The sequence below is a fragment of the Phyllopteryx taeniolatus genome, chromosome 15 (genome assembly GCF_024500385.1).
Source record: "Phyllopteryx taeniolatus isolate TA_2022b chromosome 15, UOR_Ptae_1.2, whole genome shotgun sequence".
In the NCBI taxonomy this organism is placed as follows: domain Eukaryota; kingdom Metazoa; phylum Chordata; class Actinopteri; order Syngnathiformes; family Syngnathidae; genus Phyllopteryx; species Phyllopteryx taeniolatus.
This window is the reverse complement of record NC_084516.1, coordinates 7276513-7300285: the sequence shown is the minus strand read 5'-3', so window position 1 is coordinate 7300285 and position 23773 is coordinate 7276513. Positions and strand designations below refer to the sequence as shown.

Genomic DNA, 23773 nt, shown 5'->3' with positions numbered 1-23773 from the left:
TTGGCAAGGGGCTGATCAGTATGTTTATTATTGTAGTTGTACTCAGGTGCAGCCTACAGCTACGCGCCATCAGGGAGTTATTTCGATGACCCTGTTTAGATACCGCGTTAACGTGATGTTAATAGGAAAGGCATTCTGAACATTCAGACACCTTTTGAGTGCACATAAAGCTGCCTACTTTTCAGCTTTATTCTGATGCCAACACTTTCTGGCATGCACTGCAAGTCGTTGCCTTCCCAGCCCTACAATGGAAAAACCTGTATTGTTTTCCACAATTTCACCTGCTCTTCCCTCTCATCAAATTCACTGGGTTGGAAGGTAGCCACGTGGTTGCATGCAAACAAGCTCCACGGTGGCCACGTGCCAAGACCGACAAATATGAACGCTGTCTGAAGTTTAGCGGAAAACGTGGATGCTGGAGCGGAACAATATGAGAAGAATGAAAATACCAAAAAAAAGAATAAAGGATAAATAAGATCAGGATAAAGAGGAGGAGGAAATCTCAAAAATATTTAGGGCTCATATCTTGCTGCAGGCTGCCCTGCTTGGCCGTGCCAGGAAAGTAAAATAGCCTCCATGTATTGCGATGTTTGATGCTAGCTTATGTTGGAGAAAGGGGAAAAAAAAACCACTCAGACACACCTCTAACATTTTTTATTTTATAAAAGACATGTCACCAACCCTTTTATTGAAAGAAAAATATTATAGTATGGAACCAAGAGGGTCCTATTTATTTATTTATTTATTAAGTTTTGACTTTTTTCTCATAATTAATTCATTCTTATAATCAATAATATCTTTCATCCTCATAATTTTACAAATTTAGATTTTAGAATTTATAGTTTATTCTCATATAATTTCAATTTTATACTTATATAATATTTTACAAAACTATTCCCTTACAATGATGTTTTTTTTTTCCTCTTGTAAAATTACAACTTTATCCTCATTATTTTTATGAGTTGATTCTGATTCGGAGGTGATTCTTTACTGTCAATGCAGGATTTAGAGGGTGTGTCCGAACCCTAATATTACAAATTTATATTCAGATAATCCTCCCTCCCCATTGAATTAGAACTTTTAGTCTTTGTCATTTTTACATTATTTATTCCAATTTGTATTCAGCCATGCTTTCACACCTGCTAATTTAACATTAGCAGCATCTGGTTTCTTGGCATCCCCGTTTTACTACGTTTTAATCATCGAGACGCGTTTTAAGGGCTAATCCGGATCCGCTCGACATGTATAATTGATCAGTTGGTATTGAATGGCGTTAACCTTTAAAAAGCCGATTACTGTCCCTGAAATGTGTTAGACTTTGAATGTCTGACGGATGCCGATCCGAGCCGTTCTCGTCTAAAGTTCTGGTTATTACCACTCGGAATTTAACCTTCGAGAAGGACTCATCGTCTACTAAGCATAGCCACGTCATTGTGAGGGGGCAGCATTTTATGGCATGTTCTTGCGAGCTGACACGGTGCCAGCATCAATCAGGACCACGTGGACGTTTGACTGAAAACAGACTCGCAGCAGAGTCTTCTGGCTTTTCTTCTGGAGCCCTTTAGAGTCAACATTTCTGGCGAGAGAGAGTATTCCATGTTTCTGTTCGCAAAAATCTCACAAAAACCCCACCGTGTTTTGGTGCGTCACAAACACTGACAGTTGTGTTCTTGTTAATGCAATTGGACTGCCTGTATTTTATGCCTCAGCCCAGCAGGCTCGATGGCTGCTTTCCAACACTAGGCCAAAAATACTAACGACTTACAGGAATGTGGTTTGTTTATAATAGGCTAGCTTTGTGGTCCCAAAGCTGGTCATTAGATTAGCATTATCTTGTTAGCGTTATTATCATACAGGCCTTCTTATTACACTGGAACAGCACCGTGTGTTGACATATTGATATACTGTAGTGAGTGGAAGAGTCTTCCTGTTCCTTCATGTTATGACGCTGTCGACATGTCTTTTAATGAGTCATGAGTCAGGGTTCCACTCAACCCACCGACTTCTTGGGTAACTAACCACCTGGCCAAATGATTGACTGTCCAGCCAATCAACCAACTAACCAAAAGACAACCTATCCACTAACTGAGCATCCAACCAACAAACTGACCGCTCAAGTAACCAGTGGAACAACTGACCATCCACCTAGCAAACGGACTGCGCATCTCACCATTTGTGCAACAAACCAACGGACCAACTGTCCAGCTAATCGACCATGTGACTGACCTTTTAACCATAAAATCAACTGTGCGACAGTTCTAGCAGTCAACCAACCAACCAACCAAAAAAAAAAAAAAAACCCTCTGAGCAAACAAACATACTAACATGAACCAACTGACCAAGTATCCAAGTAAGCAATTGAACAGCTAACCATCCACCAAACAAACTGACTGAGCAAATGACCACCCAAAAAGTTTACAGATCGACCAACCGACCAAAGGACTGACCTTCCAATCAAACAACCAACTGTACTGAAGTTCAGTCAACCAACCAACCAACCAACCAACCCAATGACCTACTGTCCAACCAACTAACTGATTAACTCAATGTCCAACTAACAAATACAACAACTGACTGTTCACTGAACCCTCTTACTGAATGACTAACTCTCAAAGCAAGCAAGCAAGCAACCTAATAATCACCCAACCAACCAAACCAAAAACGAATCCAACAACGGACTGTCCACCCAACTAGCCCAACCAATTATAAACATAGCCAACCAACTGATACAAAGTCTGATCATCCAACAAACTAAGCCATAACTAAGTTAGTCGTAGCTTAGGGCTATGCAACTTTGGTCTGATTTGTTATATTATCATAGTCACAATGACACAAAGATATACTGTGGTGATTTTGCACACTCACATAATGCAAATTCTACTGTGACCAGCAGGCACACTCTCGCGACGCACATTATCAGCTGATGGAAGCATGTCTTGTTTTGTCGTTCGCAAGTCCATGGTTCAAAATTCCTTGTCCCTGGCTAAAAATTCCTTATCCCTCTGCTCTGCTTGCCAACTGTACTTGCCGACTTCAGTAGCAAATGCCCTCGAGGGCAATTCCATGAGGCCATTTCCATCCATAAATAGGCCACCAGGCTTATTAGTTTTCCAGCACAGACATTAGCCATACTCACGAAAATAGACGCAACTCGGAGACACCAATTACAGCTGAGTGGGATGTGTAGTAATCATGAGCTATATAAAAAGCCACTTCTTGTGTGGTACAGCTTTGAACTGCACTTGAGCTCACCGTTTGATAAAAGGAAAAGGACCGACTGGCCCGAAGCCATCTTGACTCAGCAAAGTGTGCGAGAGTGCACCTGTCAATTTAAAGGAATGTTCATAATCAGGTTAAGAGGAAGAGGAAACTGAGCTGCTCTGGAACAAAGGAAACATAGAAGGGAACCCAGTAGTAACTAGTGGATAATGTATCTTCGCTAAGATTCCCTTATCCCGTCAGAAGGGAATGCAGAAAAAAGGCTAATCCTCTATAAAATCTGTGGGATCATCATATAAATAAGAATAGACTCCAAGTACAAGCGGTTTGTTTGTGTGAGTCGACTTTTTATAGCAGCGAGAGGCGACCTCATCACATGTAGCTCATGTGTCTCAGTCTGCACGTACGTTGGCTAATCTCTCTTTTCTTTTCACTCTATGCTGTGTTTTCAGGTCATGACATGCAGCTCACTGTGAAACGTTCAATGTTCGACGATAAATTCAGCGTGAAAGGCCAAGTTGACTCTTAACTGTAAAATTTCTCATAGCATCACATGGTATCAGTAGTATTTGTTGTTACGCCCGTTAATCAGGCTACTTCCTTGTTCATGGAGGATAACGTAAGATATTACGCGTGGACTGTGTGTTCTGTTTTGGACAGACCGTCCACCCAACCAATATATGTCAAGACAGACTGTCTAGTCCACCACCCAAAGTAACCAACTGACCGGCTGGTCTATCAACCAAGCGCCCAATCAGAGGACTGACTGTCCACCCAACCGATTTAATGACTGACTGTAACAACTAACATGAAAAAAGTAACAAACTGACCGATTGTTCAACCAGCCAATCAATCAAATGACTAACTGTCTGCTGAACCAATGGATTGACTTATTGACTGTGTACCAAACCAACTCTCGGTAACCTATCTAATCAAAAGATTGACATACCAACTGACCAATTCATGAACTAAATCACTGACTGTTACACCAACCAATCAGCCAAAGGGTTGATCATCCACCTAGCCAACTAATTGAATGCCAGATAGTCTAATCAACCAACCAAACTATTCATCAGATTGACAGACTGAGTAACCAATAAAATGACTGACTATCCTCGTAACCCACCGACTGAGTGACTGGACAAACCAACATAATTTGTCGTCGTGAACCAAATAACGATCAATGTTGCCAAGTCTATTGTTTCCCAGAAAACGGCTCCAAATTATTTCTTGTCTATGGGATTGTGATCCGCTGGTGGTGTTGTACTGTATCTTTTTAATCCCTCTGCCTTGCCCTTTCCTCCCCACGCACTCACGAACAAGTTACACTGGATGAATTCATTTCACACAGCAGATTCAATAAATGCTTTCTTTGTGGTACACTCACAATAATTCATACCAATTCATATGGCGCCTCTGCGATAGCATTCAGCGTAGATAAAAAGTCTTTGTCCCACGGGTCAGACAAGTTTGGGCGCAAAGTGCTTCACGGTGATGCTTGAAATTCCTTATGTGTCCTCCGAAATGTCAATGTGTGTGTGATTGCGCGGTTCACTCAGTTCAGCCTTACAGCGTATCACTACAACAGGAGCTACTGCACAGTATATACATATATATATATATATATATATGATGGTATATATGATGAAAAAGTCACCAAAAATGTCTACTTGTGTTCATTACATCCACATTTAAGGACTACTTTTGTTTATTTTCAGTACATTTGGGTTGATGTGCGGTCAAAATGGAGTATCCCGTTTGTTTCTTTATTTCATCAGACAGTTGATTTAATCTATTCTATGTCCCTGTGTAAATCTTTGTATTCTCTCCCCAGTGCTGCTGGTGTGTGTGTCGTCCTTCAACGTGGACCAGAAGAATAGCTTGTCCTTCAATGGCCCGCTGGAGGACATGTTTGGTTACACCGTCCAGCAGTTTGAAAACAGCGAGGGCAAATGGTGAGACTGGAATCATTCAAAAGATTGTACCTAATAATGTCCTTGTTTTTTCGCTTTCTTTTCTTTTCTTTTGCTTTCTTTTCTTTTCTTCCATTTTCTTTTCTTTTCTTTTATTTCATTTTTTTCTGGCATGTAAGGCAATGCCCCACCAGCAAATGGTGCTGTTGTGTAAAAATAAAATTTTATTATTACATTTATTTTATTTGTCAGTATGTTTTTTTTCTTACCGATTAGTGATTCAATTGCATTAAATGAAATAATAGATATTAGTTTTTAAATTTGTAAATTGAATTATTTAATTTAATGTTATTTGACTTTAGAAGTGATTTATTCATTGCAGTCATTCAAATTTTAATTAATTTTTTGGAAAGATTTATTGAGAGCAGTGAGTAGTCATTAAAATTAAATTTAATGTAATTTCAGGACTGATTTATTTAGTAAAGTGATGCACATTTAATTTTAAGAAATGTTATTCCAGAGTAGTGATTCAAATATAATGTAATTAAATTAACTGTAATTTCATTCTAGAGGTTATTTATTCATAGTAGTGATTCAAATTTAATTTAGTTTCAGTAGTGATTGATTTAGTAAAGTGATTGAAATTGTATATGAAATGTTCATAGTAATAGTAGTAATTCAATTTAAATTTAGTTTAGTAACTGTGAAATTAATATGTATAAATAGAATAATCCCATATTAAGTACATCGCTTCTTTGCAGGGAAATCCCCTTATATGGTGTTCTTTGTCTGCTTTCCCTGTCCTTTCTCAACTATGTTTTGCAGTAGTGTGCTCTGACACAAATTTGCCATTTTTTCCCCCCTCCAATTCTGCCTAGCAGCAAGTTCCAGCACCAGCCACAATCCAAGCAATTCTCTTGTAATGCGTAGTTACAATTTTTTTATGTACTGTGCATTCTATTTGCTGTGTGGTTTATCACAATACATCTTCAGCATGTACTCATGCTTGCTTGGGCAAATTTTCAAAGCGAGTTGAGCAAGATTAGAGTTCAGCAAACAGCTCCCATTTTTCTATCTGATGCGTACCTGCCGCTGTCTCGCCGCGATGGCCTTATCCGAGCCATGTGAGGCGAGTTAAAGTAATTCACTCTGCGCTAATCCGGCCTATCACGTCTGCGCCCCGCCACTCTTTGCTCCCCTTTTCCAGATAACACTTATTTTACGTAATTGCTTGAAGAGGTCTGAGCGATTGTAGGAGTGCACATGACAAGACAAAGGGGGAAGGGATGGCAGACATCTGGGTAAGATGCGTAGGGGAGTGTCGATAACGCTTGAAAGGAGTCCGTTAGAGGTGATGCAACAGGTTGCCGTGACGACATTGGGAGAACATAAATGACTGCACCAAGCTTCATTGTGAGCCTTTTCGTTGTTCTTCATAATGTATTAGTTTATACTAGATTTCATTCTTTTGAAATTAGGACTTTTGTTTCTCGTAATATTCTGACCTTTTTTCTAATGACGACCTCTTGTACAGTGACGAATCACTTTTTTTCTGATATTGTAACTGTTATTCTTCATAAATTGCAACTTTTCAGTAGTAAGGTTCAACTTTGATTTTGTGCAATCATGACTTTTCACTTATCATTTTATGACTTTTCTTGTTGCAAAATAATGTTTATTTAATCTTTTATAAATATTAAATTTTCTTTTTTGTGGTTTTACCATTTAATTGTAGCGCAATCATGACTTTGTTAAAATATTATAACTTATTTGTATTTATATTTTTAAAAATTAACTTATTGAATATTATGAATGTATTCTTGCAAAAAAATTGCATTTTTTTCCTCAAACATTTTTTCCATAAAATTACAAATGCAACTTCATTCTTGTTAATTGGGAAAAAGTTTACTTAAAAACATGTACATTTTCTTGTTATCTGCTATATGCGGAACATCAGTTGAAACCCATCACACCCAGAAGACTGGTTAGTGGATTTACTGCGTATGCTTCAAAAGACATTGTAAAACAAAGCAAATCAAAACAAATTTAGTTAGAAAGCGCATTTCAAACACAAGGTAACTCAATGTGCTTTACATGATTTAAAGCATTTAAAAACAAAGAAAAACATAACTTATCAACATTTAAAACAAAGAGAAAAATAAAAGTACAATTAAAACAGTGTACAGTGCAAGAAATATCATTTAAAAGTGGAAATGCTCTAAAAAGCATGAGAAATATATATATTTTTAAAACCTGGACTTAAAAACATTCACACTTGGGGCTGACGACACTTCTGTTGGCAACTTATTCCATTTGTGTGCAGCATAATAGCTAAATGCTGCTTCACCATGTTTGCTTTGCACTCTGTGCTCCACTATTTGACTTGAGTCTGTCGATCTCAGAGCCCTACTGGATTTATATTCCATTAGCATTTCTTTCATGTATTCAGGGCCTAAACCATTCAGTGATTTATAGACCAGTAGCAGAGCTTTCAAATCTATTCTAAAGCTGACTGGAAGCCTGTGCCAAGACTTTAGAATTGGAGTAATTTGCTCTGACCTTTTTGTTCTATTCAGAACCCGAGCTGCAGCATGCTGAATGAGCTGCAGCTGTTTAATGCTCTTTTGGGGGAGTCCAAAGAAGACCATTAAAATAGTCAAGTCTACTTGAGATAAAAGCAAGGATGAGCTTCTCATGGTCTGCTTGGCACATGCAAGCCTTCACTCTGGATATGTTCTTCAGATAGTAGAAGGCAGTTTTAGTCATTGATTTGATATGACTGTTGAAAGTCAGGTCGGAATCTATCAGAACACCAGTACTGTACTTACTGTAATGCCCACGCAGTCACAACCACTGATGCACTTTTTAGTAGATTATTGAACGATGGGAAAACAGTAAAACATATAAACACAATGAGTACTCACGCAGGAACTGCTGTTGGACATAGCTCACGTCCACACGCTCACACGCTGGCCTGCCTCTTAAAGGCACATGCATTTACAGAGACTACAATGCTTACAGTTTTTTGTGTCCTCAAATATTTACAATGTGTTTAAAAGGTGTGTTTTTAATAAGTTCAAGTAAACTTTAAGTAGTTTAAATGTGTCCGCCACTCGCCCAGAGTCAGCTGGGATAGGCTCCAGCACGCCCGTGACCCGAGTGAAGATAAGCGCTATGGAAAATGAATGAATTCATGTTTAAAGCATGTGGAAGGGGTAAAACTGTATTAAAAAAGTTTGTCGATATCATGGGTTTTTATCTATTGGGAGTTGGGGGATCTGGAATGTCTCCCTCGTGAAAAACGGGGGTTTATTTATTTCATATAATTCTGACTTTTTGTCCCAATTATTTTGGTGCAAATTTTGACGATAACGTGACAAAGCCGAACTTATATGCGTCTTCGCCTATGAGCTTGAGTGTGTTTTCCGAGTCCGTGTTTTGGACTCTCATGCCTCATTAAAGCGCAGGAATGTTAATAAGCGGCGGTGTTTAGACGAAGAGTGGCTCCTTTTAGCATCAGTTTACACAGCGGGTCACGTGGCCCGACTCACACATGCATGGAGTCGTGTCCATTACTGTCTTACGGTTTAAAGACGCAATATAATTGTTATAACGAGACCCATAAACCAAATAAACACGGCTAAATGACAATTCCCGTGCTAATGGAATGATTGCGCTTGTTATAGCAGCTTTGCAACTTTGTTGGCTACATAAGGACCAATAAATGTTTTTTTTCCTCTCTCTCAAATGCAGGGTTCTGATTGGATCTCCACTGTCGGGCCAGCCGGCAAAACGTACAGGCGACGTCTACAAGTGTCCTGTGGGTAGGGGGAACAGCACATGTGTTAAACTACAGCTCCCAGGTAAAAAAAAGACCCTTTCACTTTGTGTGTGTGTGTGCGTGTGTGTGTGTGTGTGCGTGTACGCAGTTGTAGTGTATACGACTGTCTCTGGCTGATGGGAAGCGAGGCCCATCAGAGTAAACAAACACGGACTTAATGGCTGCTCCTTGTGTAATTACAGCTTCATTAAATAGATAAACATTAAATAGCTTTTGGCCAGCTCTCATGTGAAGCCTGCTGGGGTTTTCTTTTCTCGGAATAGTAATAGTCATCATAATTATGTATTATAACCATGAAAATTCCATATTTTTTCTTGTCATTGCACATCTTTCTTCTCTACTATTACAACTCTTTTTTTCTCATGTTAAAAATGTTTTTTCCCTAAAGTTACGACTTTGTTCTCCTACTATGATAACTCTTTTCCCTCCTAATAGTACAAAGTTACATTATTTTCTAAATATTACAACTGCTGGTAGAAAGTTTTCTTGGAATTCTCAGAATTTTTCTCAAAATAAAAAAAATTAAAATTATTTATATATATATATATATATATATATATATATATATATATATATATATGTCATAATATGACTACTGCTATTCTTGTAAAATGGCTTTTTTCCCTTTTATATTTTTCAAATTCATCTTGAAACATGATGACATTGTTCTCATAATATTACAGCTTTTTATTGAAAAATAAATACTTTGTTCTCCTAAAATACCACCACAATACAGTGGGCGAGGGACCGATAATAATTGATGGCCATTATAATTGCCATGAAAAAAAAACAACAATAAGTGTGGGGGAAAAACACACAGACACACACACGCACACACACACACACACACACACATACTGTATATATAATCTGCAAATAGGTGAATCTGCGGATACCAAGCCATGAATATGTGGGGGTCCGCTGTACATCCCACCAGGCATCCTGCAATTATGAGATCATTAGATTCTGCAGGTGTGTCTAATGTTAAGCTTATGTCTGCATCTTCCTGCATCCTCTATTAAAGTAGCTCAAATTCTTCCGCTCTGTTACACTGAGGAAACTACCGAATGCTAACAGAGAGATATCTTCTTCCTGTTTTGTTTTTGCACTTCCTCTTTTTGTGTTAAAAAAAAGAAAGAAAGAAAGAAAGACATGGCCATGTCAGCAACTAGAAAGCAAGTATTGTTTTGTTTTGTCTGGTTTTGTTTTGTTTTTGAACGTCCATGAGGAAAACACATGCTAATAGGAGGCAGATTCCAAACTCAAATGAAACACTACGTGATGCTATAAAGATGCTAACCTTAGCCACATGGCGTGATTGCTTAACACTGTCGAGGCCTCTCCCACACAATATGTTTACAGTGCTCTTTTTACATGGGAAAAGGTGCAGCTGCAGCGTAGATTAACAGAAATGCATAGATAATTTTGTTCCTTGTCACTTGTTACTAGGCAGAATTTGTAGTATGTTGTTATACACAATGTATATCATTATATACATTGTGAAATTATAATATACTCAAATGTAAAAAACATTAACAAGAATGAAATATGAATTGTAAGGGAAAAAAGTATGGCATTGTTTTCACCATAAACCCATTTGCTCTATCTGGTGGGGCACTATACCTCTTGCCCCTTTTAAAATTTTGTATTTAACTGCATGATCCAGCAGTAGGGTGGAATGAAGGACACCAAGCGTCTCTCTCTTCCTTTGGGAAAAATGGAAATAGAGGAATTTGTCCAGCTGCTCTTCCTGTGTGTGCTCTCTTGTTTATTCATCCGTGTTTCTTGCAGAAAACACCACCATTCCCAATTTACACGAAGTCAAGGAGAACATGACTATGGGAACCACGCTCGTGTCCAATCCCAGCGGCGGATTCTTGGTAAGCTGCCCAGTACCGTACCATATGTATGTGAAAATTCTATACCATAAATAATAGCGTGTTCACAGGACCTTTGCACTCATTGGTGGGAATTTAAGGCCTGCCGCTCCCTGTTTCACCCGCTGTGCTATGGGAATGTGACAGGATGCTGTGAATCAAGTGTGGAAATGCAGTAACTGAACTTTTTATAGAAATTAACTCACAAATCTAATTGTGCCATTCTCATGATAGTTTAGTAGGCTTTCATACCCGAGATTATGTCATTCAGTGACAAATGACATCGTTCTGGGTAACTTGAAAGACAAAGGTTTGTTTTTGAAGAATTTTGTATGATTTTATGGGATAAATTATCTTATTCATAGAAAAACTGCCATCATTTTCGGGTTGCTTGAAAAATTACAAGTAACTCGAAAATTAAAATTGTTTTATTTTTGGGTTCCCTGGGGGGAGAAAACTGTTCAAATAAACTTTTATTCCCCCATTAAACCCAAAAATGATGGCAGTTGTCTACGGAAAAATTTCATTTTGTGAATCAAATCCTTCTAAATTGTTTAAAAATAATAAATATAAATAATAATTAAAAATAATAATGATAATTCCTTTTTTTTAATAGCATAATTTTTAAAATATCAATAAATTGGACGACTGGTTAGCACATCTGCCTCACGTTCTGGGGAGCGAGGTTCAAATCCCGGCCCCGCCTGTGTGGAGTTTGCATGTTCTCCCCGTGCCTGCTTCGGTTTTTGCCGGGCACTCCGGTTTCCTCCAACATCCCAAAAACATGCATGATAGGTTAATTGAAGCCTCTAAATTGCCTGTAGGTGTGAATGTGAGTGCGAATGGTTGTTTGTTTGTATGTGCCCTGCGATTGGCTGGCAACCAGTTCAGGGTGTACCCCGCCTCCTGCCCGATGATAGCTGGGATAGGCTCCAGCGCTCCCGTGACCCTTGGGAGGATAAGCGGCTCAGATAATGGATGGATGAATATAGTATGGTATATTTGCATTTTAAATATTAACAGGCATTCTAAAAAAAGAAATGGGGGGCTCACAATGACAGTAAACCCCCTGCGAATAGCCATTACTGGTCATCAAAAATGGCCGGCACGGTGAACGACTGGTTAGCACATCTGCCTCACATTCTGGGGACCGAGGTTCAAATCCCGTCCCCGCCTGTGTGGAGTTTGCATGTTCTCCCCGTGCCTGCTTCGGTTTTTGCCGGGCACTCCGGTTTTTTCCCACATCCCAAAAACATGTGTGGTAGGGTTATTGAAGACTGTAAATTGCCCTTAGGTGTGAATGTGAGTGCGACTGGTTGTTTGTTTGTTTGTGCCCTGCGATTGGCTGGCGACCGGTTCAGGGTGTACCCCACCTCCCGCCCGAAGATAGCTGGGATAGGCTCCAGCAGCCCGGGACCCTTGTGAGGATAAAGCGGTAATGAAAATGGATGGATGGATGTTCAAAAATGTTATGACTTAATTATTATTTCAGATGACTTGAAGACAATTTTTTTGTAATTTTATTCGACTAAACTAATATTATGAATATATTCTTTAAAAAAATGATAACTTTATTACAATGTCATAAACAATTGAAATTCAATTGGAAAAGTCTGTTCTCACAACTTTAGTCGGATTTTATACGAAAGATTTAGTCATCATTTTGGGGTTACTTAGAGGCTAAGTAAGCCAAAAGAAATATTCAAGTCGCCCAAAAATGATTTATTTTTAAACATTTTTTTTTTTTACGAATAACATAATTAAGGATGTACTGAATGTGTTCAGTTCACTGTGTTTTGCTTGTCATATGCCAATTTTCTATGTGTTTTGTATGTGTGACTGTAGGCATGTGGTCCGCAGTATGGTTACATGTGCGGTCAGCAGCAGTACATCTCGGGGGTTTGCGCCAACGTCAGTTCGTCCTTCCAGGTTCTCAGCTCGGTGGCACCGGGTGTTCAAGGTATGCCATCCCATCTCTCAAATCAGCTGATTGCAGCAGTGCTCTCTGTTTATTCCCAATTCTCGCTTCCCAAAGTGAAGAAGATTAGCGCATTCTTTTCACATAAACATGTGACATGCCCGTACGCCACTTCTATTGAAGGGGAAAGAGAATGCTGGGCCTTTTCTTTTTTGGTCATACAGTGAGACAGAAAGGTTGGGCCAGAGGGTTAGAGTTAGGTTTAGTTTAAGGGTTAGGATTAAACTTGGGTTTTCACGTACATGGTAGACTGGCGTGAAGGTTGAACTTATGATTTATGGGTTAGGTTTAGGAGTTTGGGTTCCATTCATGGCTAGTTTTATGGTCAAGGTTGTGATTAGGTTTAAGGTTAGGGTGAGTTATTTATGCAGGTCCCACAAGTCTCCCCAAGCAACACATGCATGGTAAATTATTTGTACATTTCTTGACTTTTCTTCTTCCAGAGTGTGCCAAGGAGCTGGACATCGTGATTGTCCTGGACGGCTCCAACAGCATCTACCCGTGGACCAGCATCATTGATTTCCTGGTTCGCTTCATCGAGAACATTCAAATCGGACCCAAACTCTCGCAAGTCAGTTTTACCGACTGCTGCTGCTCTTCAATGCAGCATGTTAAGTTTTTGTCCTCTCTGAGCTGTGAATAGTTATTTTTATTACGCTTGCATCAATCTGGCTCAGAGCATGTGGACTTTTCCAGAGGCGAAACTCTGGAAAGTCATCTGGAAAGTCACCTCCCGAGCCTGAGACCACATCCTTGGCAGGCTGCAGACGCGATGTTGAAGTGGAGAAGAGAAAGAGGGGAAAATAAAAGTTTCTTTGGTGTTTTCCAGGTAGGCATTGTGTCCTATGGCGAGACAGTGACCCACCGCGTCAACCTGAGCCAGTTCGACAACACTGCCGACCTGCTGGATTTCGTACGTGAGCTCCCACAGCAGACCGGCTTCAAAACAATGACTTTCCTGGGCATTGACACTGCCAGGTACCGCGCCAAAAAACTTTCTTTTCGCTCACAGCGGTCGCCTATGAGTCACAATACACTAATCAGAATATCCGCCCTGGCAATGACATCCAAATGCTCTTGAAAGACAGCAGCACACCCACAGCTTATCCTAATGATTCAAAACTGATGTGAAAGTATGCATGCATTTTCATCTCTGTTTGAATGGCAAATAGTCCACATGTGTAGCTTGTGGCTAGTTATCCTAGACTAGCTTATATTATGGTTTTGTTTTGACTGGAAAATTCAAAAAGTTCCACTTGGGGCTATTGTTAGCTGAGCCTATCTTACATTAAAGTCTCATTTTGACTTGAAAATGGCTTGTGGCAGCTTGTGGCTAGCTAGATGACCTTACCTTATGTTAAAGTCTCATTTTGAATGGAAATGGTCCAAAAGTCCAGTTTGTGGCTAGCTTGCTGAACTTACCTTATGTTAAAGTCTTGTTTTGAATGAAAATGGTCAAAAATCTATTTTGTGGCAAATTAGCCTTGTCTATCTTACATTGAAGTCTTGCTCTGACAGGAAATGGTCCAAATGTTTAACTAGCATTATAGCCTTATATTTAAGTCTTGTTTTTACTGGATAATTGTCAATAAGTCCTGCCAGTGAAGAGACAGGCGAGCCTTGCTTGAGATATTGTAGCGTAGTTCATGTTAAAAGTCTTGTTTTGACTGGCTAGCTAGAAAACTAGAAAAGCAACAGGTTTGCCTAGCATAGCTTCGTCTTGTTTTGACAAGAAAATGGTCAAAACGTCCAACTCGGAGTTGGTAAACCCAGTCCATCTCACATTAAAATCTTATTTTGCTAAGCTAACTGTCTGCTGAAGTCACATACAGATTTTTTTTTTACAAATCCTCTGGCTTTCTGTTAGCTCATGGCAGTCGCCTATGAGTCACAAGACTCTAATTATAATTTCCGGGCCTTGGAAATGACATCCAAACTGCACACCCACTACTCGTCCAAATGACACCAAACTGGTGTGAAAGTAAGCATACTTTTTCTGCCTTTCCAGGAGGGAGGCGTTCATGCCGGAGCGAGGTGCCCGACCTGGCGTGAAGAAAGTGATGGTGATCGTGACCGATGGAGAATCGCATGATTTCCACAACCTCAACCCGGTCATCGGTGACTGCGAGGAGGATGGCATCGAGAGGTTTGGCATCGCTGTAGGTGGAAACTGCCTTTGTGTTGTTTTCGTACAAGGCTAGTGGTTGTGTGGCTACCACAAATAAATCAAGGAAAATATTCCATGTGAGCTAAGCCAATCTTATTTTAAATTAAAATCATCTTTTTACTAGAAAGTGGTCAAAAAATTCAGCTAGTGGCTAGTAAGCATCACCTATCTTATTATTATCTTGTTTTGACTGGAAAACATCCATCCATCCATTTTCTGAGCTGCTTGTCCTCACTAGGGTCGCGGGTCTGCTGGAGCCTATCCCAGTTATCATCGGGCAGGTGGCGGGGTACACCCTGAACTGGTTGCCAGCCAATCACAGGGCACATAGAAACAAGCAACCATTCGCAGTCACAGTCATGCCTACGGGCAATTTAGAGTCTCCAATTAATGCATGTTTTTGGGATGTGGGAGGAAACCGGAGTGCCCGGAGAAAACCCACGCAGGCACGGGGAGAACATGCAAACTGCACACAGGCGGGGCCAGGGATTGAACCCGGGTCCTCAGAACTGTGAGGCTGACGCTCTAACCAGTCATCCACCGTGCCGCCAATTGGAAAACAATAAAAAGAAAAACATCTAGCTAGTTGCCTAGTTAGCATATCCTAGAAAACATTAAACCTAGTGAGGATAAGCGGTACATAAAATGGATGGATGGATGTGACTCAGCCATATGTAGAACTGTCAAATGTTTTAGGTGCAAATGTTCTGGTCTCCAGGTTCTGGGTGACTACAACCGACAGAACAAGAGCGCTGAGGAAGTGCAGAAATTCATCAAGGAGATCGCGTCCATCTCTAGTCAGCCACTACGTGATCACTTCTTTAACGTGTCAGATGAGGTGGCGCTGTTGACCATCGTGGATGCGCTGGGCAGCAAGATCTTTGCCCTGGAAGGTAATCAAGGATACATGGTGGTCGTCTACGCACCATACATTTCTTACATTTGTACTTTTTTGTCCCTGCAGCTACGACCGGCAATTTCACCTCGTCATTCGACATGGAAATGTCGCAAGCTGGGTTTAGCGCACATGCTTCCAAAGTAAGTCCGTAGCCAAGAAATGTACGGTCTCTAAGTGTTTAACAGGGCGTACAAAAGTAGAGCTCCTCCAGCCCAGTCTCTATGGGGGTCACGCTAACGCTTCCAGAAACAAAATCTGGTGTCTTCTTATCAAGACAACACACCAATCCATAGAGTAGACTCTGAGTTACTTAATAATAATGCTATATAGCACTTTTCTAAGCATGCAAAGACGCTGCACAATTACATGCATTAGTCAGCCACTCCTCAGTCACAACCTGGTGGTGGTAAGCTACTGGTGTAGCCACAGCTGCCCTGGGGCAGTGTGACGGAAACGTGGCTGCCATTCTGCACCTACGGCCCCTCCAACCACCACCAAACATTCATTCGTTGGCAAAGTGGGTTAAGTGTCACGCCCAGGGACACAAGAACAGCATAGGATCGGGCGGGGATACGAACCGGCGATCCTCCCGTTGCAGGTTGTACCCTGTGCACCACGCCACCCACTTGAACTCCTGCACCTATGGCAAGACTTAGAACCATGGTCTCCAACCGTAAGCTGTGAGTTACTCTCTACTTGCCTGATAAATTACACCAGTTAATGGAATTGAAGCTGGATCTGGGCTGGTGGACTATTGTGGCATCCCAGTTCCCGTGGGCGTTATGTTATTTGATAACTGAAGCGATGAACTGTGTTATCTCTGGTGCATCGTTACCCTTTGGGGATTCGCCTTGCCGATTGACGATTCCAGAAACACGACCCTCTGTGTCTTCCCGTCGAGACGCCGCACTGATGCCGTTTTGTCTGATTGCACAAACACGAGAAAGCACAAGGCGTGGAGTCAGGCGGTGGCTTTGGGATGAATCCAAAACTTTCTGCTGTTCACATGCCTCCCGCGTTCATTCATTAGTCGTTTCCTACTGTATGTGTGTTTAAAAACACCCAGCTTCCCTCTGGTGTCTCTTGCCCGCCTCCTGACCCTTAAGTTTATCAACTCCCCGATCATGTGTTCTGTGCTTTCTCTCGCTCTCTGTCTGTGTATGACTCGTCTCAATGACGGCAAACAAACTGATTTGTTCTTCTTGTTGCTGTGTGAGGCCCCGTCTTTAACAGTCACGGGTAGAAGGAGCATCCTGACGTACTGTATTTAATTACGGCTGTTTCCCAGCCCTTCCTGTTAGACAAACATATTTCCTGTACACAAAACACATGGGTTATATTTAGGGCTGAGTACAAACGTAGCATGAACTACTTTGTCAATCTGTTGAAAATAAAGATCCAGGTACTACAAGGTAAAACAGTAGTGAACAGTTCAGTCAACTTTGAAAAATTCATGGAAAATATGCTCTGCCTTAGCGCCGGACGCAGCTTCACAGTGCCCACTTTGTGCTCTCTTTTCTTTCCCTCAGTCTCGTCTTGGATACAAAAATGCCCCTTGTACTCCATTGTTTTTTTTTCAATGGAGTTTCCTGCGGCATCTAAATATATATTAAAGTTCGTCATGCTTTCCGGTGTCATCCATAGGACGGCTTGCTACTGGGAGCAGTGGGAGCATATGACTGGAACGGCACTGTGATAATGTACAACGGCGAGGGAGCCATTTATCCAGACAAGAACCATTTCTTTGACCCTGAAAGTGAAGCCGGGTATGAAAGACTGGCCGGCTATCTTGGTGAGTCCATAAAGAGATTTCAGTATTTACGCATTTGTCTGAAGTTAGTGTTTAGCTTCCACCGACATCTTACAGCTGCTGGATAAATATGCAGTTTTTCAGTCTAATTTACTTTGGCCACAGATGCCTGACTCTTGTTCTGTACTCGATGTCACATCAATAATATACGGCACTTTGCCTGCACATCGCCATGCCTTTTATGGTCTGTAAGAGCAACCCTGGCATTTTGATATTGATTTATTTAATCAAGCTGTCGTTATGAAGAGCACACTCCACTGATTCTGCGTTCTGGGCTAGTGTACTGTAAACTCAGCCATTGGCAAAGCCGCTCTCACTTAATGCTTTTGGTTTGCCTTCCTTTGTGTCCTTCTCAGCTGTCGGCCGTGGATTGTCCTGTCAATTCCCCGTGTTTTATTGCTTCCTGCTTGCAAAGTGAGACGTAAACATTTCGGCCGTGTGTTTGTTCCCGCAGGTTACGACGTCCAGTCGGCGTCCACCCCCGATGGGGTGCTGTACATAACGGGGGCGCCGCGGTACAACCACACGGGCCGCGTTGTCATCTACCGGCTGAAGGACAAGGACGTTGTCATCTCGCAGACGCTCGGAGGGGAACAGGTGAGATCTGTAGAAGTGAGGTCTGCTTTAGGCTCCATCACTTGGTTGAAAGACACTGAAGGTTGTCCACTCATCCATCCATTTTCTAAAGCAAAAGCAAATGAATTTGGGCAAGAGGCATGTTACATCCTGGACTGGTTGCCAGTCAGACAGACGTTGTCCATAGGTGAGAATGTGAGTGTGAATACTTGTTTGTCTACATGTGCCCTGTGATTAGCTGGCAACCAGTCCACAAAGTACAGTACCAGCTCACCTGCCAACCTAGTGAGAATAAGTGGTATAGAGGATGGCTGGATGGGCTACGTCATTCGTGGATGAGGTAAAAAAGGAAAGAAAATTGTTCAAATTTGTACGTAAAATCTAGATATAAAATTGTTTCTTTTAATAATAGAGTCATTCATTCATTCACAGTTTGTATTTTGTTATAATTAATTTTAGTTAAGTTTATTTAATAACAAAGTAATTCTTCGTCATTTTTATCCATCCATCCATTTTCTGAGCCGCTTCTCCTCACTAGGGTCCCGGGCGTGCTGGAGCCTATCCCAGCTGTCATCAGCCAGGAGGCGGGGTACACCCTGAACTGGTTGCCAGCCAATTGCAGGGCACATAGGAACAAACAACCATTCGCACTCACAGTCATGCCTACGGGCAATTTAGAGTCTCCAATTCATGCATGTTTTTGGGATGTGGGAGGAAACCGGAGTGCCCGGAGAAAACCCACGCAGGCACGGTGAGAACATGCAAACTCCACACAGGCGGGGCCGGGGATTGAACCCGGGTCCTCAGAACTGTGAGGCTGACGCTCTAACCAGTCGGCCACCGTGCCGCCTCGTCATTTTTATTTTATTTATAATTAATTGAATTTTCGTGAATTGCTTTTATTTTTTAAATGTTTAAAATACTTTTTAAAATCTTGATTAACCAATTATTATCTGATGTATATTTCAAACATTTTTTCGCCATTGGGCGGAAACCTTATATGGTCAATTTCATATTTTTTTTACAAATCAATACTATTGGTCTGTCCCCACATCGTATTCTTATTTTTTACCCATTATTAGCAATTTAAACTGTTGAAAATAGCTTGGGAACAACTCGATTTAACTCTCTTGAATGCTTAAATTGTCTGAGAAGTGTTGTAAAACTCTGCCTCTTCCCTCATCCTGCGGAAGCCGCGCAGCATTTTGTGCTGCTCATGTCTAAACAAGTCAGATGTTAATTTTTTACTTGAGCAATTAATGAGCCTCTTCTGCCCTGGTCGCAGATCGGTTCGTACTTTGGCAGCGTGCTGCAGACTCTGGACGTGGACGGCGACTCATACACAGACCTCCTGTTGGTGGGCGCTCCCATGTTCATGGGCTCCGACAGAGACGAGCAGGGCCAAGTGTACGTCTACAAGCTCAAGCAGGTAGACTGAAAAGTGAAACAGTACAGTAATACTGCATAGTAGTCCCCTCCACATTTGCGAGTTACAATTTTTTAGGTGGGAACCTATCCTTTGTATTTGCTACAAAAACTTGTATATTATTAACATAATTTTTACCTTTTTTGTGCTCTTACTGACATGCCATAAGATGCCACAAGATGGCGCCAAAGCCCTGTCTCAATAGGAAAATCGTAAAGTTAGTCCAAGAAAGTATGTTCAAGTGATACATCTGACAGACAAGCTTTGTATGTCGGGGAGGAGCTAAGGTTAGTGTGGGTTGTTATGGAGAGTTTCTTTTTAATTTAAATATTTGTAAGCCATTTATTTTTAAAGGTTACTGTAAGACAAGTTTGAAATTATATTAAAGTATTTTGTAATCATAATATAGTATGGGCGGCACGGTGGGTGTCTGGTTAGAGCGTTTGCCTCACAGTTCTGAGGACTGGGGTTCAATCCCCGGCCTCGCCTGTGTGGAGTTTGCATGTTCTCCCCGTGCCTGCTTCAGTTTTTGCCGGGCACTCCGGTTTCCTCCAACATCCCAAAAACATGCATGATAGGTTAATTGAAGCCTCTAAATTGCCCGTAGGTGTGAATGTGAGTGCGAATGGTTGTTTGTTTGTATGTGCCCTGCGATTGGCTGGCAACCAGTTCAGGGTGTACCCCGCATCCTGCCCGATGATAGCTGGGATAGGCTCCAGCGCTCCCGCGACCCTTGTGAGGATAAGCGGCTCAGATAATGGATGGATGGATATAGTATGGTATATTTGCATTTTAAATATTAACAGGCATTCTAAAAAAAGAAATTGGGGGCTCACAATGACAGTATACCCCCTGCGAATAGCCATTACTGGTCATCACTGTCAATGTTTATATTTCCCTGAATTAATAGTTTATCATCGCAAAACACTTATAAAATATTTTCAAAGTAATCTTACACCATTACCCTTACAAATAAACTGCTGACAGATTATTTTATTTGGAAAAAAAATACATCAGAAGGGTGCATGTACTGTACATACACATACGGAAAAGACTGCTGACTTCCACTAACAACCCAGGCTAAACTCAGCGCCTCCCCGGCAGACAAAGCTTGTCTCGCTCTATCACTTCAACATACTTCTTTGAGACCAATTCCTATTCAGACCTCCATTGGTCTCGCTACAGGACGGCCACTTTGCCCACGAATTCACGCTAAAGCCAGTCAACCAGTCATGCTGCAGCGTCAGCTCGTCCGGCTGCACACACAAAAACGAGCCGTGCGGCGCCCGTTTCGGCACGGCCATCGCCGCCGTGTCTGACCTCAACCTGGACGGCTTCAACGACGTGGCCATAGGAGCGCCCTTCGAGAACGACCACAGAGGGGGCGTGTACATCTACCACGGCGACAGCAAGCGGTCGCTCAAAGAGAAGTTTGTGCAGGTCAGTGCCAGCGGCTGGTCAAACGTGGATTTGTTCTATTCAACCACATCCAATCGGTCCCGCGTTGTCTCTGTAGCACATCCCAGCGGGTGGAAATGACGATAAGATGAAGTTCTTTGGTCAGTCCATACATGGAGTCATGGATCTCAATGGAGACGGAATCACCGATGTGACTATCGGGGGACTCGGAGGGGCATCATTGTTCTGGTGAGACATTGAACACAGAGGCCTTTAAAAAGAAAATGGTGAAAAAAATCTGTATGTTTTCAAAATAAAGTTCAAGAAAAATGTTTAGTCTAGTTTAGAAAAATACATAAAGTATTCTAATTTTGAGTAAAAAACATTTTTTTTCAGGAAAAAAGTAGTATGATTCAAGACAGAAAGTTTATTTTCAAGGGAACAAAGTAATATATTTTTGGGAAAATAGTATTCTATTTTTTTTTTTAAATAATTGTATTTTCATGAAAAATATCAGTATCCTTTTGAGAACAAAAAAAGTATTCTATTTTCCAGATTTGATTTTCTACTTTTGAGTCATTTTTTGTGTCTTTTCAAGAACAAGTATTCTATTTTCCCGAAACCAACTGTATGTTTTTGAGGGAAAACCTAATATCATTTAAAGATATATATATATATTTTTAATAAAATAATATATTTCTATAAAAAGGTTGTATAATTACTAGAAAAAATAAATAAATGTATGAGTTTAGGAAATTTGAGGAAAGTCATAAATTGAATTGAATACTGTATATTCTTTTAAAAATATACCACTTGGTTCAGTCTGAAGGTGTTTGATTGGGTTCCTTCACGAAAAAAGTCATATGATTTAAAATATAAACTGTACAACTCGGTGGAAACATGTCTAGTCTACTCACGTTTACACAGAAAGGGTTTGACGCTGCTCTTCCACACCAACCCCTCTAAGCATGCCTTTAAACACCTTGCTTTGTGCGCTGGAGAACCATCATCCCTTCCCCAAACACTAAGTGGAAAACATACAGAACATATGTCTTGTAAGGGTTTTTTTTCCCCCAACCCTTGCTCATGTAATGAATCGATAAAGAGGTGTGTCAGAATACTTCTGTCTGTACATATTCCACTCAGCAGCATTTTAAACTGAGTATCATCTCATGTTGTTGGCTTGCTTCATTTAGACAACTGAACACGTCCCATTGGATTTGTACAATGTAGACTTGAAATCGTCGACTTCCTGGAGCTGTCTCTCTTAAAAGCCTTACTAGCTTCCAGGCCAGTGTTCCTTACTCTAATATGTATCGCCATAACACGGACATGTACTGTACATAACTAATGATGAACCTTGGCAAAATAGCATTTCTGGCTCCCAAACCAGAGGTTGGGTATCCCTGCGTCTGCCATGATTCAATCTCGCAGGCATGGGAGAATGCCCTCCCACACTTTTTTTTTCTTTCTGAGCTGTGTGAAAATTTCATCCCCCAAGTGGCTTCCAGTTTGAAATAGGATTTGGCAGCAGTGCTGGCTCGTTTCTCCTTGGGCTTGTTGGCCACGTTTTATGCTTATCGCGCATCTGTTGCCTCCCTCAGAGACACTCTGCAAGTCTCTGTACCTTTTGCACTTTAGAAATCATCAATAGCACTGACCAAAAAATGGGCTTTTAATTAAAAGAAAGTTTGAGTTTTTGTTATTCTGGGGACATTTGATGATTGTATTCCCAGGAGAGCGCAATTAACTCATTCACTGCCAGCTCTTTTCAAAGCAACGTCCCCATCACGTTTTTACAGTTTTTAACTTTCATCCCTAATGCAAACGCCAACTTGGGTGTTTCTTTGACACGCTCAGGTCCAGAGATGTGGCGGCGCTCCGTGCCAACATGACGTTCGACCCTGCCAAGATCAACCTGCAGCAGGCCCAGTACCAGTGCGAACACCTGGGACGCAAATCTGTGTGTGTTACCACAGATGTGTGTTTCGTCTACAGCGTCAAATCCGACAAGCAGGATCTGAAGACCAAAGCAGGTGAGACTCTTTGGTTATTCTAGCATTGTGGCATCATTTCACGTTTTTCGTAACATCTCCTGCAGTGATTCGTTACGACCTAACTCTGGATGCTCTGCGGGCGAAAGCCAGGGCTTCTTTTGTCAACTCGGACGACAAGAGCGACCGACGGATTTCCAGAACGATTGCCGTGGAGGACCGACGGAGGACTTGCGCAAGGGAGATGTTCATGATGTCGGTGAGCAAAGGACAGTAGAAGATTGGCTCATATGCATCGCATTAATAACTATTATTGTCTACATGAAGTTATGGGGAAAATGTCATGTATTTGAGGGGAAAATAATAATACGAGCAGCATAATGACCATTAAATTGAAGAAAAAAGTCAGACTCAAATAGTTGAATTCATTCATCATTCATTTTATTTTATTATGTCATTAGTCTATGTTTTTATAAAGTACAATATTATAGTGCTATTTTTCCTTGTTACAATTTTTGTTATTTTTATTGGGAGCGCTGGAACAGATTAATGGTATTTCCATGAGGTAAGACAATTTGAGATATGAATGTTTTGGGATACGAGGGTGGTCACAGAATGAATTAAATTCTTATCTAAAGAGACCACTGTATTTTTTTGTGGGGGGTGTTATTGTTTA

At 41.0% G+C, this 23773-nt stretch overlaps 1 protein-coding gene across 2 annotated transcripts in view; it reads left to right on the top strand.

The window, feature by feature from the left end:
- itga1 (integrin, alpha 1) overlaps nt 1-23773 on the top strand; it is a 49894-nt gene that overhangs the window by 14034 nt on the left and 12087 nt on the right. The window contains exons 2-17 of one of the 2 annotated variants that reach the window (XM_061800333.1): nt 5054-5174; nt 8886-8995; nt 10765-10853; nt 12696-12810; nt 13272-13399; nt 13658-13806; nt 14837-14987; nt 15714-15888; nt 15960-16033; nt 17538-17685; nt 18158-18300; nt 19565-19708; nt 20891-21145; nt 21222-21352; nt 22964-23139; nt 23205-23356. In XM_061800333.1, the coding sequence (XP_061656317.1) occupies nt 5054-5174; nt 8886-8995; nt 10765-10853; nt 12696-12810; nt 13272-13399; nt 13658-13806; nt 14837-14987; nt 15714-15888; nt 15960-16033; nt 17538-17685; nt 18158-18300; nt 19565-19708; nt 20891-21145; nt 21222-21352; nt 22964-23139; nt 23205-23356 (2261 nt within the window). The remainder of the gene's footprint in view (nt 1-5053; nt 5175-8885; nt 8996-10764; nt 10854-12695; nt 12811-13271; nt 13400-13657; nt 13807-14836; nt 14988-15713; nt 15889-15959; nt 16034-17537; nt 17686-18157; nt 18301-19564; nt 19709-20890; nt 21146-21221; nt 21353-22963; nt 23140-23204; nt 23357-23773) is intronic. The other variant, XM_061800334.1, reaches the window with a different exon arrangement.